The 19,432-nt window shown below is 33.8% G+C and overlaps 1 protein-coding gene across 1 annotated transcript in view; it reads right to left on the minus strand.

Moving 5' to 3' along the window:
* Window positions 1-1,575: 1,575 nt before the first annotated feature.
* The window catches only part of LOC128985775 (signal recognition particle subunit SRP72), a 39,964-nt gene continuing 22,107 nt past the window's right edge, over window positions 1,576-19,432 (minus strand). The window contains exons 6-12 of the mRNA XM_054405639.1: window positions 13,777-14,047; window positions 12,115-12,318; window positions 10,966-11,130; window positions 6,920-7,078; window positions 6,092-6,246; window positions 2,594-2,794; window positions 1,576-1,754 (exon numbers count right to left, since the gene is read on the minus strand). Of these exons, the coding sequence (XP_054261614.1) occupies window positions 1,625-1,754; window positions 2,594-2,794; window positions 6,092-6,246; window positions 6,920-7,078; window positions 10,966-11,130; window positions 12,115-12,318; window positions 13,777-14,047 (1,285 nt within the window). The 3' untranslated portion in view covers window positions 1,576-1,624. The remainder of the gene's footprint in view (window positions 1,755-2,593; window positions 2,795-6,091; window positions 6,247-6,919; window positions 7,079-10,965; window positions 11,131-12,114; window positions 12,319-13,776; window positions 14,048-19,432) is intronic.

Below are 19,432 nucleotides of genomic sequence, written 5' to 3' on the forward strand. Positions count from 1 at the left end.
GAAAATGTTTATTTGGTTTTAAAAATGTCATAAAAATTATGTTTTTGTAAAAAAAATCTTCAACATTTTACATTCCAACGTAAATTACTGAGAAATGTTAGAATTCAACTACATATAACTATATATTTTCAGAAAGATCTTTTTCCTACAGTTACCTAACAATGTACGTGTTCTCTCACTGATTTGAGAAAGCAAAGTGGCCAATTCGCTCATCAGTGAGACAATGTTAATATTGTCTCACTCTAATTACTTTGTCTCACTCCAGATTTGCAACGTAAAGGGCACGAAATAGTGAGCGCGTAACATGCAGGCAACGTCGTATGCGCGCGAAGTACGTTGGCAGCACTGGCTGTAAATCAGCTGGTTAGCTGTTGTACTGTTGTATTTGTCACTTCACATTAAATGTTATATTAAACGTTCACTTCTGTGTAAAAATAGGTTATGTTTCTTCACCAATTTATTTGTTTTATGGTAACTGTAGGAAAAGTATAATGTGCAACTCGAGTTCAAAGTACAATTGCCTCACTCGAGAACCCATTCCTCGGTAAGGATTTCTCTCGAGTGAGTCAATTGCTCACTTTTCTCACTAGTTGCACAAATAACTATTATTTCCTATTGTACTGAGTCATTTTATTTTCTGTTGATGCATCCTATTATTTCCTACGTGACAAAAAAATTTGGTAGTTTTTCAAAAAAGAAAATATGTATGTAGAATTAATTTTTGTATAGTTTTATTTTTATGAGTATTTAAAAAACATTGACATTTCTACCTAGGGAATTATATTTTACACAACCTTTACATTTAGATAAAATGTGTAAAAATATTATTTTGTGGTTTTTTTGTGGGTTGCTTTTGAAATTTCTAATTTGCATAATACAAAAATTTGCAAACCTTTTGCTATTACGCCTAAACGCATTGCTAAGAAAAAATATTTTTATATTATTCTATTGTACATTTATCACTGAAACAGAAAATATATATTTGTGTGTACTTATATTCACAAATAAATGTTCTGTGGCTAAATATATGGTACCACTACAAAAGGGCCAAAATATACCCGCCACTGGTGAATAAAATGACCGCCAGATCTAGGGTTAAGCATTGTGATTACTGTAACTCGGATCCCCCCCCCCTAAATATGCTATGGGTTGGCTGGTGTGACATTGCCACACACCAAGGCCTTGTATTGGAGGAGGCTATGCTACTAATAACATTAGCATTGTGTATACGCTCCATGATCTGCGACAGTGCCACATTCCCCTTGCTGCGGTCCTGTATTAGAGGAGGCTATGGCACCTTGAATGAGTAAAATATCCAATTCATTTGTTACACAGAGTTTAGAGAAGAAGAAAAATTTGAATATGAGACTGAAAATAAATTTGGTATATTATGAATGTCTTTATGCTCTGCGTGAGAGGGGCAGCTCCATTCGTGAAGCTCTACCACTCACTGCAGATAGAAAGTCATGGAGGCGCCTTGTAACCTCGACACCAACCGGTAGAAGAGGACAGGATTAAGTAAGTAAGTAAGTATGAATGTTTTTAAGCAAGTCCAACTACAACAGGAAAAACACATTTTTGCATAAGAAGTTTTAATCTCTGAAATATGTAACACTTGATCAAGTTAAAACTTTCCTCCCTTTTTCTTTTTCTTGTGTTGTATTTTGCGCTGCTGTCCTCTAATAGCATCAGGGGCGGGACTGTTCTGAGGATTGGGCGAAGGTTTGGCCTGGCTCGGCATCTTGGTAATGTCACTGATAAACACAATACAAGTCATCAGTTAAGTTAAAAACGAATAAAAATCTTTTAGAAACATAATTTTATAGATAAAAATATTTTAAAGGAATGGTCCAAAAATGATTTATCTTGTCTTGTTTTAAGTTAGATACTTGCAGACTGACAGTTAATACCAGCTAATATTGACAACTTTCATGATTGAGACCACTTTTGCACTCAGGAAATATATTCTTTTATCCCTGTTTATAAACCACTTCTGGGGGAAGAGATGTCTAACGGTACTAACAGGGCACATCTAGCAAAGTCATTTTTGTTCACAGTGGTATTAAACTAAATAAAATATTATTAAAAGATAAGAACAAAGTACAGAAAAAAAAATAAATAAAAAAAATAAATGCCAGTAGAGAAGTAAGATTCAGAAGACACATTCAATGGTACTAGTCACTTGTGTCTAGTTCAAATTCTATTGGTCGTCCACTTCCGCTCTCCTCTACCACCATCACCATCACGTGCTAATAGTGCTCACACTGTAAAAAAGAGCCTGTGCGGTACAACTGAGGTTGTGAACAATAGCCGTTCGGGCTTTCCTGGCTTGGTACTAGTATATTTCCGCCCCACCATTCCCGAGCTAAAAGTGTATGGTTTTTCCATAAGCATGTTTCCTCTGTGTCTTACTTCTCTGTGAGTAGATGACGATAATGCTCAAAAGTTTGTCAGTCAGATATTGAAAACATTATAATCGATAATGAATTACACAATACTTTATCACAGCAATATTTTCCACACCTTTCAAGAAAACACACAGCCAACTTTACAAAGTTATCTACATTTCCCTCTTGAAACTTGTAAGACTTACTATTGATCAATGGCTCCAGTAGCTGCACCTTGTGTTCCTTTTCCTATGTCCTTGTTACGACGATCCTTCTTCTTGCGGAAAGTTGAACGTTCATGTTTGGGTAACCATCTCTCTGGGTCTGGATCACAACTAAGGTCGTAATTTTTGGGAAGTTTACCCTTACGCTTCCTTCGCTTCTTTTTCTTCTGAAGTAACTCACTTCTGAAATAATACATTATTGCTCATGATATGATGTGCCATTTTTATCTGGGGAAAATTATAACAATAAAAAAACACTAATAGGCTATTATATTTGTTCAGAATTGTGCTAACCCAAAAACCACTAAGTCTTCAACTAGTAAAAGTAGTAACTTTGCTGTGTATTTCAGAGAAAACAGATGTAGACCTTCACAGAGAAACAATTTGTAAAAGCAAGGACTGGAGTTGAACTGGGAATTTACATTTAAGATTGAGGTCCAAAGACAAAACAGACTTTGAAAAACTAAATGTAGACAATGTGATGAGATGGGGAATCAGTTGACAAAAACTCCCTAATGTTACAACTCGGGTTCATTAGTGAGCATACAACCACTCAAAAATTATAAAAGAAATATAATCATACAAATTTAATCAAATTAAAAATTCCAACTCTGTCTGAAAATATAGGTTTCGGCTTCGGTTTATCTGTTATTGTGTATTGTATTATTTTGCCGCGAGCGTAGTTATTGGTTAGGAGAACATAATAGTATATTTCATCACTAAGGCCTAAAGTGACTCTTTTTGACCCGAGATCGAAAAATAAGCGAGGGTTAAAAGACACTTTTTGCCCGTCTGGTGAACTATATTTTTGTCACATTGCATTTAACAAACTAAGCTAGAAAACGAAATAATTTTAAAGTAAAGATAACCTCTCAAAACGACTTCCAGCTTGTTTTCAATTCTGCTAAAGCAGTTGTTTAGTAAGTGATTCAATCATTTCGTGTATTACGATTGTGTACCATCGATTATTATATAGTATTATACCATCGATATGATGACCGATCGACAACAATAGGCTAACACCTTATCTAATAAATCAATCGATAAATAATTTAGATCAATATGATTGCCACAATAAAAATTTACAACAGCTGATTTTTACTCCTTAGAGAGTAAAAGTGCTTCTTTAGACCGCAACGCATGCATCAAAAACACCTTTTTTGCTGCAGTATGACGAAGAAGGTTTTATCAGATGTTTGTTTACTTACGACTTTAATAATTATTACTATGGTAATGAAGCAATAAAAAACCCATTAGCAGTCTCAAACGCATTATCAAGACAATAAACATTTTGTTAATGTTAGCAAGTACTTCCAAGATGAGTCCAAGCTCATACAAGTTTTATTACTTAGATTTTTAATCTCTTTTATTCATTTACTTCCATTATTTATTACTAGGGTAATTATGAAATCCAAAATGCATTTTATCATGGCAATGATAGTTTATTTATGATGTTTAGTAAATTTTGTTCTGATGTCTCAATAAACAGTATTATTGTCGTGGATTTGTAATTTACCGCTGGCCATGCCATACAATTGTTTATGGTTTCATATTAAACGTGTAACTAATCTACAGTTATATTTAATACTTAAAATATGTGTTTTTACTATTTTATAATTGTCAATTGATAAAACCACAAGCATGCTTGTTTGCATGTTTTTAACGTTTAGTTTATTAACCTCATTTTCTGTTATTCAAGCAATTTATATAAGCCCTCCTAAATAATTAGGTATATGCCTACGTCTTTTGATTGTTTGAGAGATCTGTAAAATATACTAAGAGAATTTAATTGAGCTTGAGATAAACTTAAGATTGATATGAGTTGATTTTACTTTGAAACCGGAACTGAAAAGACAATAATCCACAGAATATTCCATGCTAATGCAGTTTTATTTAGGCCTACATATTGAATTTCCTTTATTTTCAGAAAAATAAAAAAACAGCTTTGTAATAGTTGTAACCATCTTATGATAAACATATAATTCATTTTGAAACTGATAAGAAAAATGCCAGGCTAGTTCAAGAATGTGTTGAGGGGGGAATTGGGCTAATGTGTCACACTCATTAAATGTTGACAGAATGAATATTTTATAAGTTAGTGAGTAAAATGTATACAGTTTTCTTTATTCTATGGGTTTCTAAATATTGTTCAGTAATTTAACATTTTGATTCAAACAGTGTATTCTACTAATAAATCATTTACACATCTAACAACCCTATATTTATTAGGAGTCTGCGGGTCAGACTTTTTTTGTTTGGGTTGGGCAAATAATTTTGGCCTTCGGGTCTCGGGTCAAAATCGGGTCGGGCCATAAACCATTAATTAACGGACTTCTGTTTTTAAATATTCCATCTGTGTTTATAATATTACTTTATGATAAAATATGAAAAAATATTGTATTTATGTACCTATATTGTTTTATTTTTATACTATCTTATTTATAGCTGGAAATTGCCTGCAAGAAAGAAGAAAATAGCATTTTTTTATCAAGTCATTCTTTCCCATTTCCATAACTGTTGAAATAACTAAATTACAAAAAGTTTTAAATGAAACTTAATATAAAAATATTATAAACAAATCAATTAACATATTACAATTTTAGGGCCTGTTGACTGGCTTCAAAACTGCAAGGAAGAAGAAAATAAAAGTTCCACGTTTACACCATGCAATATATTTCATTAATTCCCTGCTTCCTAAGTATAAAACATCACACTTGCAATAGCAGACGATCAGAGGTGTTATTGTTACTGAATGACAAAAAGGACAAGGAAAATAAAAGAACAAGATATAGATCTGTACACTATATCAGATATTTCTTTTCTTTATAATTTATTATGTAAAATACTAAAATATATTTTTATCAGGTATGGAATAAACAATAAAATTAAACTAGTACCTTAGGATAAATCTTTTGACTTTGTTTTCATTGCACTGTTGTGTCACGGTTGTTGTCAGTAGGTGACTGGCTCTGGCTAGCGGCAGTACGGCATTTGCTCTGCTGTGTCTTTATTCTTAAAGGTAGTGAGCAAACTTAATAATATTTAATTTTCATTTGAACAATTTAATTCCTCTGCAATAATAGATATAATATAAGAGTGTTTCTTCGATTATAAATTATTATTCTTTTTTTGGCCCGAACAAATCTCTTACCCGACCCGGTCTCTCAGGCCTTCCACCGGCCCGACCCTGACCCGAAGCAGACCCCTAATATTTATATGACTATGACTTTATTTGTTGAACATGATTAATCTACTTCTTTCAATTGCTGTATAATAGCCCTTACCTAAAGTATGCTACAATTTCAATTTTTCAACCTGTGTACTACTTTTACATGAGTAGGGAGACATTTTTTATTTAAATAAGATATTTAAGGGAAAAAATCCAAAAACCGACAACCGATAAAAAAAAACCGAACAGATAAAATCAGCAACCGAACTATCACTAACTATAACATATAAGAAAAGAAGGGAGGGACATACCCTGGGGAAGGCTCCACTTTGCTGACAGCTTTCTTAATTACTTTAGTTCCCATCATCCAGTTTGAGGTTTCCAACGAGTCCACATCACTTGAAGGGGTAAGGTCAGCAACACTCGGTAGCTTTTTACTCAAAGCTTGAGCTTTTGATGGGTCAAACTAAAAAAAAATTGAATTACAAACAATGGAAATACACAGAGTAACATTCATAAGGTGCTCAGTATTGGATACAGACAAACCATTGGTCCTACAATGATTAAATAAAATGTTACACAATAAAAAAACACACAGGAATAAAGTAAAGATATTTTATCTACAACCTAGTTTTTGAAACTAGCTTTTTAAATATAATTTTTGAATTGAGTTTTTGAATTAAAAGCTAAAAGTTGTGTTTTTTTTTTTGTTATTTAAATAAGCTAATTCACTTTACAGCTTGTTTACTTTACTGCAACATTTTACTTAAACCAAACCAATGATATCAGCAACGACCGCTCTCTAGTTTTATATAATCAGGTTTTCCAGATTTCTATGAGAAGTATTTTTGACAAGGACAAATTTACATTGAACTTTTTAAACTCATCCTCAGCAATAAGATAAGGTTGGATTATCAAAAAACCTCAAAAGTTTATGACAAAGGTTTATGACTGCCGTAGCAAATTTGACCTGATGTGCCGTTGCCCATTACCAGTATAATGATTTTCCCTTACCGATCATTCTGGTTATAGGAGATCTGGTTTGCAGTTGCTGATTTTTTAACTGAAAAGAATTGAGCAACTGCTCCAATCTGAGGAAACTAGATTTCATTAATGACCTCATACATTAGTTGTTATACCTGAGCGTATGCTATGATTAGTTGAGCCAGAGTCTTGGTGTCAGTTGGATTGACTCTTAGCAGTTCCTCCAGACTCTTGGCTGCTACTGCTGGCTCTCCTCCACGCAAGTGGAAGTCAGCTGCCTGTCTCCACAGAACACTCAGGTCACTGCTGCTATCCTGTAACATCACCAGATCTGAGTAAGTAGGTTGAATATACAGTAACTTAGCGATGCCACTAAATTCAGCCCGCAGCAGTTTCCTTGATAAAATGCTCACCTAAACTGGTAACCCAGAAACTCAATGCAACAAAAAAGATTATCTTTTCTCAGCTTTTCCCTACACCCACTTTGGGAGTTGGATGAATGGACGACGCCTAGCTTTCCAATCTTTAGGATTTGGAAAAAGCCATTCTATCCCTTAAGAATCTTTATACTCCAGGACCAGAAATTTCCTCTCGGTCATGCATTCAGAAAGATCTCGCAATGAACACCCAGATCCTACTAAGCATGTACGATTCCTGTCTAGATGAGGAGGTATAGGCCTTCTATAGGCCTAAGTTGGTAATCAAAGGATATGCAGATCTGCCTTTGTCGTCAGGCCTCTTTGCATGTTGGACAAGGCTGGTAAAGACTACCAAGATGATCCATCCCATCTGTGGTTGCTGCCAGAGACCAGGCATTTGGAAGGAATGGTCAATTGTGGACAAGATAAGTTTCAAGTGAGCCGTGATGAGAACTAATCTGTTTGATAAGGCACACTGATCCAGCATTTTACCTGAAGCAAAATGTAGCACAACAATTTGCTTGAAGCGTTTTGATTCTTTGCTTCTCCAGTGTGCGAGAGGTTCAAGCATGGTTCAGCATTTGGTTTCAAACAAAGATAAGAAACAAAAAATTTAAATTTTTATTTTTACTGGTCCTCTACTATAGTATTGTTTTAATATGTTAATTCAGTTAATTTGTGTTTTTACCAGGAAAGTTTTGGGGTAGTTTTGATTTTTTCCATTTCTTATGTATTTCGGGGTGCTGAATCCGAATCTGAGGTTTGCCAACAAAAATTCTTGACGCAACATTGACAAAAATGAGAAAAATATGGAAAAAATGATATTTTTTGTAATATTTGGCTTATAACTCTGAAACTATCAACTTTCCGTTATTAGACTATATTATAAAAATTAAAGTACACAAAATTTGCTACAAAATTTACCCCTAATGTGGTAATCTTCGATGAACCGTTTAGGCTCCAGAGCTATTTGAAAATTGGAACATTTTTTGTTAGTTTTTAAATTTCTCCAATTATTCTGTCAATGACATATATTAATTGTATATGCCCAGGCAAAGGTCTTATATATATCCAAAGTCTTAAAATTGATTAATTTTGTGTTACTGAACCGTTGATTTTTTATTTAGTGTAGAGAAAAGTTACACGAACTGTTGCCGTATAAATTATCCTCGCTCAGAGGGTTGTAATGAGGCAGGTTCTAGCAAACATTTCGATGCATTATTTGTGAGCATTCTAGCTTGTTCATCTGGGCATTTAAAAAAAGTTTAAAAGTAAAAAAAATTTCAAAATTAAAATAACAGCAATCTGTTTATCATGTAATATCGTATGCACCTGATAACGTGATATTAAGATTTACGTAAATAATAATAATGTTATGTAGGCATATACTGTTACTAAGCATTTATATTGTGTGTAGATTTAACAAGTTAACAAATAAAGGAATGTGCGTTTGGTACCATACTTACTTTCTTACTTACTTAGACTCTAGCATCACAGCCCATTGTACATCCTCAATCGTATTGGCACCCATTATACAATTTTCTGTGTAAAATTTCAAGACCGATGCATGGCTTAGAGTGATTGGCACTGTTACCATATGCCAATACAAATTTTTTCACCCCCTATCATTCACCCGAATGTAAATGTAAACTCTAAGCGAGTTATGTCTACGCAGCTGCTTGAGTTGGGGGCAGTGAGGCAATGTTGGATTTAGTTTTCTAGCCAAAATTCGTATTGACTATCTTAAGTCAATTAACCCTTACCACGCTCATGTAGGCCTATGCCCTAGGCCCTAGGACCTACAACCTACAAAATCTACACACAATGTAAATGCTTAGCAACAGTATATGCCTAGATAACATTTTATTATTTACGTATATCTTAATATCACGTCATCAGGTGCATACGATATTACATGATTTAACAGATTGCTATTATTTTAATTTTGATAGTTTTGATTTTGGTGTTACTTATTATTATGTGTAATTTTTTTTACTTTTAACCTTTTTTATATGTGCAGATGAACAAGCTAGAATGCTCACAAATAATGCATCGAAATGTTTGCCAGAACCTGCCTCATTACAACCCTCTAAACGAGGATAATTTAAACGGCAACAGTTCGTGTAACTTTTCTGTATACTAAATAAAAAACCAACGGTTCAGTTACACAAAATAAATCAATTTTAACACTTTGAATTTATATAAGACCTTTGCCTGGGCATATACAATTAATATATGTCATTGACAGAATAATTGGAGAAATTTAAAAACTAACACAAAATGTTCCAATTTTCAAACAGCTCTGGAGCCTAAACGGTTCATCGGTGATTACCACATTAGGGGTCAATCTTGTAGCAAATTTTGTTTACTTTAATTTTTATAATATAGTCTAATTACGGAAAGTTGATAGTTTCAGAGTTATAAGCCAAATATTACAAAAAATATCATTTTTTCCATATTTTTCTCATTTTTGTCAATGTTGCGTCAAGAATTTTTGTTGGCAAACCTCAGATTCGGATTCAGCACCCCGAAATACATAAGAAATGGAAAAAAATCAAAACTACCCCAAAACTTTCTCGCTATGAGTAAATTTAAATACAAATTTACTGGATTATGTGTGACGAGGAAGTCAACGTAGGTATTAGTGTATGTCAGTTTTTGCAAATGCTGGGCTAAATAGAAAGAAAACATTGGGTTCACCCAATCAATCTGGTGTTGGGACAGTAAGACTTTCCTTTTAGATATTAAATCAGATATAGGGAAATTTTAAAATTTTTGTTGCATAATTGCTTTACTTTTTTATTGGAAGGGTTTTAAATACCGTAAGAAATGATTATTATTAGATAACTAATTATTTAATTAATCCTTGTTAATTTCTTAATTATTTTACTATTTTGCATTGGGTGAGTATGACTATCAAAGTGGTAGCAAGAACAATTAAACAGCAATGTTCGATGGAAATTTAAAATATAGTTATAATGAAACTTTAAAATTAATTTTTTAAAGAAGAGTTATTTTTTATACAACAAAAGGTCAATTGAGTTTTGAGAGCCACTAAGCTTTACTAACGCTTTACATTAAAAAGGATTTGGTGCATGCGCAGAACGTTTTGCTCCTTGAAACATCAAGCATCATGCTGTATGGGATCCATTTGTCAAGCGGCTGCTTAAATGATTCAAGGCGTTGCGAGGCGCCTCGCAACGTTTGCTTGACGAGTGTGCGGGTCCCATTGAAATACATGGGGCACTCGTACCCAGCGAAACATTTTGCCTCGCAACACTTGCTTCAGGTGAAATGCTGCATCAGTGTGTGGCAGGCCTAGCTACTCTTTTTGGAAATTGCTGTTTTCACACTTGACAACCGAAATACAACTCAGCAAAATGGTAATATGGATGTCTACTGTTAATACCGGTGGAAGGCAGTTAATATTTGACGGTTCCAACTGCATCTGTAATTGCAAATACCATGTTATAAACAAATCTGATTATAACAAAGTGGCAGCAACATCTCAAGTTACAATAATGACACGTTTAAAACAATTATCGTTTTGGGTGTCCTATTAATACCCATTGAGGTCTTACTAATCTTACATAAGGGGTGTGCCAATTTTTTCTCTAACTTGAGCTTTCCTCAAACTGTTAATATAAGAGAAAAAAGTATATAGTATAGAAATTTAATAACATACTATAGTTTTAACTTCCACAAGTTATCTTACGATATTACTATTACACAATATATTTCCTCATAGGACTCTTTAAAAGTACTTGTTATTAAGGTTTTACCTTGTTTTTGCGATGCCAGTCCACAGTGTTTTGAAGGATTTTAGAGGCATCATCTCTTTGATCTTGAGCCATGTACAATGTCACCAAAGCACTCACAATGCCTGGCTTGTACTTGATGGAGTCGTCAAGCTGCTTCAACACTTCACAAGCTGCCTTGACGTTTCCCTACAACATAACATCTCAGGAACATTACATCTTACATCATAACCTTTCACTAAGCAAGGGTTATGTAGTCTAATTCATTAGCAGTGTTGTTGTACAGGATAAAAACCCGAGATGTGTAGATGTTGTTTGGTCCAAACCATGATGATGATAGTGACCAAAACAGAAACAGTAGCCGATAATAACAAGACCAACTATGTCCGCATATCCCAATTTTAGCCAGAGTATCTGAGTGAAACTGCTTAAAAGTCCGTTCTGCCGCACCTGTCTCTTTTTATTCCTGATAATACAGTGTTCAAGCTCATAAACAAAAAATATATTCCACCATAAACATGGAACTCTGATAAAGACCCCCAGATGATAGCCCCACAATTACTAGGGGGGGGGGGAGAAACTATAAAAAAATTAATTTTTAGGTAGGCTTAATTGATTTATAACTTTCTACGAATATTATTTTTCAAATGCTTTAAGTTTTGTACATAAGTCTCATTTGTCTAATTTAACTTTGGAACTTCTAATCTATCCTCTGAAGAATTTTAAAATAATAAATTGAGATTATACCTGATTTATGGTCAATTACCAATTGAGATTATACCTGATTTAAACACTTGTTCAATATTTGTAATCATCATATTACTATTGTTATGAGAATAAATGTTTTGTTTTAAAGTAGCCAAACTATACTTTATAATTAATAAACAGTAATTAATAAACAAATGGGAGGTAACTTTTTTTAAACATATACATAAAAATAGTACATTATAAAATTAGTAGGATATTTTATCGATCTTTTCTTTAATATACATACTGACATAATCTTACGTCAGTTGACCAACACTAGGGAGGAAATATATCTAAACATTTGTTAAGATAGCCTTTAAATCTGTACGGTCAAATAGTATTGAAGAAGAATTCACTGACAATGTTTTACTAAGTATTTTACATAAGCAGGAATATCTAATTTTTAAAACATTTAAAGGAATGTACCTCAGAAAGAAGCAGCTGGATAGCTGCAAGGCTCATCTCCAATTTGAATGAAGCATTTTTTGAGGCAAAATCAGTTAACATGTTGGCAGCTTCCTTGGCTTTGCCGTCTCGGGCTAACAATATAGCATCGACCAAGACAGTCAGGTTAACAGTGTCAGGGTAATCCTTCACCAGCTTCTTGCACAGCTGGGTAGTCAGCTCATTCTGAAATCAGAGAAATAATAAAATATATTATGGAATCAGTCATTAATAATTAGGTATTTTTTACCGGATGGCGGATATACCGGGTGTCCAAAACCACCCGTACACCCCTTTCAAAACGTTGGAAACATTTTCTTACAAACAAAAAATAATACCAAACCAGCTAAATTGGGTACGGTCTACCAAATGGTGATAATTTCAAATCCAAAATCACACCGGAAGTGGCTTTTTCAGACCGGAAGTTTACTTTTTTAAATGTAAGCTACCAATTTTGATTACAGAATCGGATTCTACGTTGAAAAATGCATAACTTTTGTATAAAACATTTTTTGAAAAAAAAACTAGTTTTCTACCTCTAATCCCCTATTAAAGTCAATAATTTTGGGCCATTCATCTGTCAAAGTTACTGGAAACAATAATAGAGAAAAACAAATAACAAAGATTACATAAAGAAATATGATGAATAGAATCAGCTGTTTATTGTGAACACCTTAGTAATTGAGTAACAGCTGTTCTACACATTTAATGTAATTTAATTTTTAATTTTTAATGCTTAATTTAATCTTTAACCTGCTTAATTTAATTTTTGTTTAAATCATTTGTTTTTACATTTGACCATTCTAATGTAAAAACAAGTGATTTTTTTTATTAAATGTGATATTAAGCAATGTGTAGACCAGCTGTTACTCAATTACTATAGTTTTTACAATGAACAGCTGATTCTTTTTATCACATGTCTTTATGTAATCTTTATTATTTGTTTTTCTCTATTATTGTTTCAAGCAACTTTGGCAGATGAATGACCCAAAATTATTTACTTTGATAGGGGATTGGAGCTAGAAAACTAGTTTCTTCAAAACATGTTTTATACAAAAGTTATGTATTTTTCAACGTAGAATCCGATTCTGTAATCAAAATTGGTAGCTTACATTTAAAAAAGTCAACTTCCGGTCTGAAAAAGCCACTTCCGGTGTGATTTTGGATTTGAAATTATCACCATTTGGTAGATTGTACCCAATTTAGCTAGTTCTGCATTATTTTTTGTTTGTAAGAAAATGTTTCCAACGTTTTGAAAGGGGTGTACGGGTGGTTTTGGACACCCGGTACAATAAAAATAATTTTTAGATTTAAAACTCTCAACTTATTGATTTGTAAGGCATTAATAGGTTGTCGATGAATGAGAATTTTTGTAGTTAAACACACGGTTTTTGTTATAATTACGACAAATTGTCAATAGTCACAGAACCTAACACATTACACACAGAGCTTCAGTAATGAAATGATATCCCATTACTTTCCTCAAAAAGATCAAGTCAAGCTTACAAAAGAAAAGAAGCGATCATAAAGTACAATAACCACTAAGTCTTAGCTTAATCAGCTAAAGTTAAACTTCAGGTTTCAAAAAACCCATGATCCATCAACCATGAATAACAATTAAAATTGTTCAGTCCCAAACCTCACCTGATTGGTGTAGACTGACAACAAGCATTGGTTGATACGAATAGCTTTTCTTTGCCGTGAAGTGAGTTTATTTTGAAGCCCTTCAGTCATTGCACTGCGTATTTTTTTCTTTGAATCAAAAACATTCTGATCACGATTGAGTGTGATGCTGTTGTTACTAGCTATTGCCACCAATCCTATATCATCTGGTTTACGTTTGAGAATGGCATTGTACATAGCTTGGGCTTCTTTTTCCCGGCCTTGCAGCTGAAGACAGTATGCCTGTTGTGCTCTGTAAAAATATGTTAAATATGAAAGAGTCCAATCTCAAAAAAATACATTGTATTCGTCATTCATTATGTTAATATAAGCAAAATTTATTTGAATATGGTTAATGATGGGTCCTAGCCTAAACTTTTAATACCTCAGTGCTTGGTAATAAGATCTTAAGAACAATTGTGGGACCAATAGCTATAGATTTGGACGCGTTGCAGAAAGTCAACAGTCCCGGAAGGTCAAATAATTTATACCTGTGCCACTAGGTCAAAAACTACAATGTTTGCAGTGTCTGTAGATCAAAAATCCCAGTAAGTCAAATAGTACAGTCCGGGCTAAAAACGTAGTCTATGTTAAAGCAATTGACTTATTGGGATTTTGACCTAATGCAACAGCAGTTTTAATATAACGAAATAAGATAAAATATAAGTTCAGTTTCGCTGAGTCAACAGTGCCGGAAGGTCAAAAGTATAATCTGTTAAAAACAACGATAGTCCTCTCGACGCATGACTTCAATAATTTCGTGTTTTGGTGTACTTAAAGTTGTGCTAAAATTTTGAAAATTGGCACAGAGCTTCTTGGTTAGTCCTACTCGATGACTATTTTGTTGGAACTTTAAACTATTTACCGATCTAATTAATAAAAATTGATATGTATGGTGAAATAGTTGTAAATCGTGATTTCTAACATGAAAAAGTTAGCATGCGAGATTTTTTTTGTTTTTGGGTTAGAGAGGTTTTGTCTGTGGCAAAGTTGTAGCCAAAAGTGTGATGCGTAAAATATATTTTTTTGAATTTTTTACGATCAGTGGTTCAATAGATAACTTGGGTTGAAGAGGAAGGCAAATTTAGCATTTCACAATGCATGGAAAGAACTACATCGTACGATGCGACTGCTGAGTGGACTTTTAATTTACAGTTCTAAGGACAAGAAAAAGATGAATATACAGATTACCAGTACATTCATATTATTTATAAAACATCTTTCTGTATTACCAGCTTACATTTTTCACTTATAAGAATACATCACAAATAAGGTGTTAAAAATAAGCGGAGAGACACTTTACCTAGTAATTCCTTGGGTCAAAATAAACAGAAAATGAAGGATGACATTTTTTCCAAAATCGTTTCGTTAACCAGATATCCGCCATTTTGTATTTTTTACATACAAATATTTATCTTTACACTTTTCCAACCGATGTTTATGAAACTTGGTATGTACGTTAAGGTAGGAGAGACCCATGTTATAAAAAAAGATTCATCTCGATTCACCCTAAAATTTCAAAATTTAACACTTAACTACAATATAATATACTTTACTATACCACAATATTTACGTATCACCATAAATCTTTAATAAAATAAAACGTCCACTTTTTAAAATCCAAAGTAAATCAATTAAATCTTCCTTTTTTGAAAAATATAGTACAAAAAATAAGGCGATGTTAAAATAACGACAGGCGAGTTTCGATCTGGGTGTTTCAGGTTTGAACCTAGGAGGCTTTATCATTAATTAACATTAATGTTTAATCCTCCTAGGTTTGAACTAATTGAGAGGAATACATGAAACCGAAGGGGGGAGGTAGCAACAAGTGCACTAGTACTTACTAGTGTCCAATTACAATTTCAATTGTAATTGGGATATCGGATACGGTAAGAATTAGAGAAAACTTTAAATGGGGGACATTCCTTTATTTCTTGTGGCAGTTAAAAATATGATTTTAGTTTTTTGAAATTCAGCCGCCATTTTCCAAAATGGCGGCCAAATTTGAAATTGCTTATGGAACACCCTATATTTTATCATGTTTTCGGATAGAATATGCAATTTAAAAACTTTTTTATAATTGACATGTTTTCGATAAACCGACTCGTTTAGGAGTTACACTGTTACAGCCTATGGAAAAATGACTTCTGGTGTACATTTTACATCATGTAGCTCCTAAACAAGTAAGTTTATAGCAAAAATGGGAAGAGTAAAAAAGTCTTACAATTGCATCCACATTCCAAAAAGACCATAAAATTCATTAAAAATATGATTATATTATTTAAAAAAATGGCGGCAAACTTGAAAAGTGGAAAACTTTTTATTTTATAGTCTTAAAGGAATGTAGATGCAATTCAAAGACTGATTTACTTTTTGCAATTTTGCTCTAAACTTACTCGTTAAGGAGCTACATGATGTAAAATGTAAACCGGAAGTCATTTTTCCATAGGCTGTAATCCTAAACGAGTGGGTTTATCAAAAAAATGTCAAAGCTAACAAAGTTTTTAAATTGCATATTCTATCCGAAAACATGATAAAAACTAAAATCATATTATAACTGCCACAAAAAATAAAGGAATGTGCCCCATTTAAAGTTTTCTCTAATTCTTACCGTTTCTGATTTCCCAATGGTGGCCTCCTTGAGTTGATCACCCTGTATATATGAATTTGAACGGATGGTGTTTTTGGCCTCTAGGGACCTCAAAACGAAAAATTAAATCGGTCCCGCGGGTCCAGGTGTTACCATAAGTACTACGGTAATAGCTTATTCCCTATATGGGATATTCGCCAAAAACCTAATAGTTATATAGAACAATATTACATTCAACCAGCTGTTAGTTAAAACAAATTATATGGGACTAAAACAAATCAATGATTATAAAGATTCCTTTAAAAATAATTTGAACATCCTACAATTTTACTATGCATATTAGCGAATTTCGCTATGGGGAAGTAGCTATTACCGTAGGTCTCATGGTAAGACCTAAGCCCGGGACCGATTTACTTTTTCATTTTGATGTCCCCAGAGGCCAAAATCACCATTCGTTCAAATTTTTATATATCTATATATATACTAGCTGTACCCGCAGGCTTTGCCCTGCTTAACTTCATAAGTAGTATTCGCATGGCTCAATCACGTCCTGGTTGAAGTTCGTTCGCTACGCTCACTCACCTTCAGGTTGAAAATCGTTCGCTGCGCTCACTTGTTTTCAGGTTAGCTCGTTCGCTAGGCTTACTCGCCTCCAGGTTGATGTTCGTTCGCTACGCTCACTCACCTTATCAATGATTATAAAGATTCCTTTAAAAATAATTTGAACATCCTACAATTTTACTATGCATATTAGCGAATTTCGCTATAGGGAAGTAGCTATTACCGTAGGTCTCATGGTAAGACCTAAGCCCGGGACCGATTTACTTTTTCATTTTGATGTCCCCAGAGGCCAAAATCACCATTCGTTCAAATTTTTATATATCTATATATATACTAGCTGTACCCGCGGGCTTTGCCCCGCTTAACTTCATAAGTAGTATTCACATGGCTCAATCATGTCCTGGTTGAAGTTCGTTCGCTACGCTCACTCACCTTCAGGGGTAAAGCGACAACAGGACTGAATTTGACCTGGGCCAGCCAGAGCCCTCTGGGGCAGTCGTGCGTCATAATGCGAGGGTGCGACATTAGGACTGAATGGAATCTCCCCGTTCTCCCTGCCTTATTCCCATCACCCTACCCCCGGACACATAGTGAACTAGTGGGATAGTGAACGGATCGGCTCATGGAATCGTTCCCTTGTTAGCATTCGTCTTTATTAATATAATTTAGCCGCTATTCCAGTGCCTCGCAACGAGATCAAGATTCAGAAGAGACAATTTTGGTTCCTTTAAAATGCCGTAAAATGGTTGTTTGATCACCCATTTTATTTCGATACGAAATTCAACCGTACCACTTGACTTGATTCAAAAGTCTGCTTTGTTAACTCAGATTGTAAACACTTATTTAGGCTACCTAGGATGGTGTAAAAGTAATGACGATGCACTCATTGAAATATTACATTGAGACCTTTATGATTTTATGTTTAAAAATACGCTTACTAACAAGTGTATTTACTAAAACAAAGTGTTGTACGTCAATTGTTACAACGAATAAAACCCTGATCAGCTGATTAGTTGACGTTCAAAACATTACAATTTTACTTCTTTTCTCTCAATCCTTGAATCTCATTGGTCCGTTACCCGTGTTGTTATGAGAAAAACTATGCTGTTATGAAATGAAATATGCTGTTATGAAAGTAAACAGCTGTTAAGTGAAACTTTTCAATTCTGAGAACTAAACTGAAATGGTTACTTTTAAAAAACGGTCGTGGGTAAAATAATTAAAGGGCTTTAAGTAGACTGTAATTGTGTATATTTAAAAAAACAAAGAATATAACAGATGTTAGTTAAATCATTCCAAATACAAATGTCATAGAGGAAACAAGCAATTATGAGAATATGGCAAAGAGTTTCTAACACCCCCGGTGTTGCTAGTTAGTATAAGATTCGTTCAGTTCCGTCATTTGTTTATGCTTATCATCCATAAGTTACCAAATTTTATGATAATTATTAGCCAGATTTATTTGTTTGGAAAAAGCTTAGGAACCCGCAATGGCACTTTTCAGATGAGTATTTAACATTATTTTTCATTACGATATCGAAAAACTTGTAAACAATACGAATACCTTTGTTTATTCAATATGGGGTCTGCACAGCAAAATCCCATACCGGTTACGTTCCGTGCACCACAAATGCACAGAAAGTTAACGTTATGTAATTTTGCTGCAGTAGCGGAAATAACCTACTGTATTTTCTTAGTTCATTTATATCAGTTCCGTCACAGTTCCACCACAGACCAGTCACAGTTCAGTCTCAGTTGAATCCAAAATTTCTCAGTCAAATTATATAAGTATAGAGTATAGGAACGAGTAATTTTACCATCGACTGTAACATAAATTAATGTGTTGTGGATTGTCAGGGTCATTCATTTGGTTTCAGTCGGACTTGCGTTACTATATTTACAGTGATGTTACAGTGAAAAATGGTAAATTAAAACTTAATATTCTATCACTTATTGTTGTTTATTGTTATTGTTGACTTATTGTCGCTGTATAGGGACAGTGCATTATGAGACAAGAGTTTGCTGGTTATTCCAAACTTTTTATGTATGGTGTCCAATAGAATAGGGTGGTTCCATGACAAAACAATCCTGCAATCCCATATTAACTCTCCACTTGTAATTACCTCCTAACATAAAAAATCAAACGATAAGCAGATTTTCAGGGAAAGTAATTGGGTATGGGAAAATAGGGATTGTGGCCCGACAATGCGTCCGGTGCAATACGCTCAAATAATAAATTTTTTTTTTTATAGATTAAACAATTTTATAATTTTGTATAGGTACATAAAACACACACATAATAATTTTTTTTTAGAACCAATCATACAGTTTTAGGATCGCCAACACCTTTCACCTTTTTTAAGTCGATACCCCCACCCCCCTCTAAGCCCCCAGTCTTCGTATTGAATAATATGCCAATTTATACTCTTGAGAATGTACCGAGCACGGTAACATGGATTAATGCGCTTAACGCTCAACAAGCAGTAG

The sequence above is a fragment of the Macrosteles quadrilineatus genome, unplaced genomic scaffold, assembly GCF_028750875.1.
Source record: "Macrosteles quadrilineatus isolate MER2022 unplaced genomic scaffold, UCM_ALF_1.0 Scaffold_1__1_contigs__length_201487025, whole genome shotgun sequence".
Taxonomy (NCBI): domain Eukaryota; kingdom Metazoa; phylum Arthropoda; class Insecta; order Hemiptera; family Cicadellidae; genus Macrosteles; species Macrosteles quadrilineatus.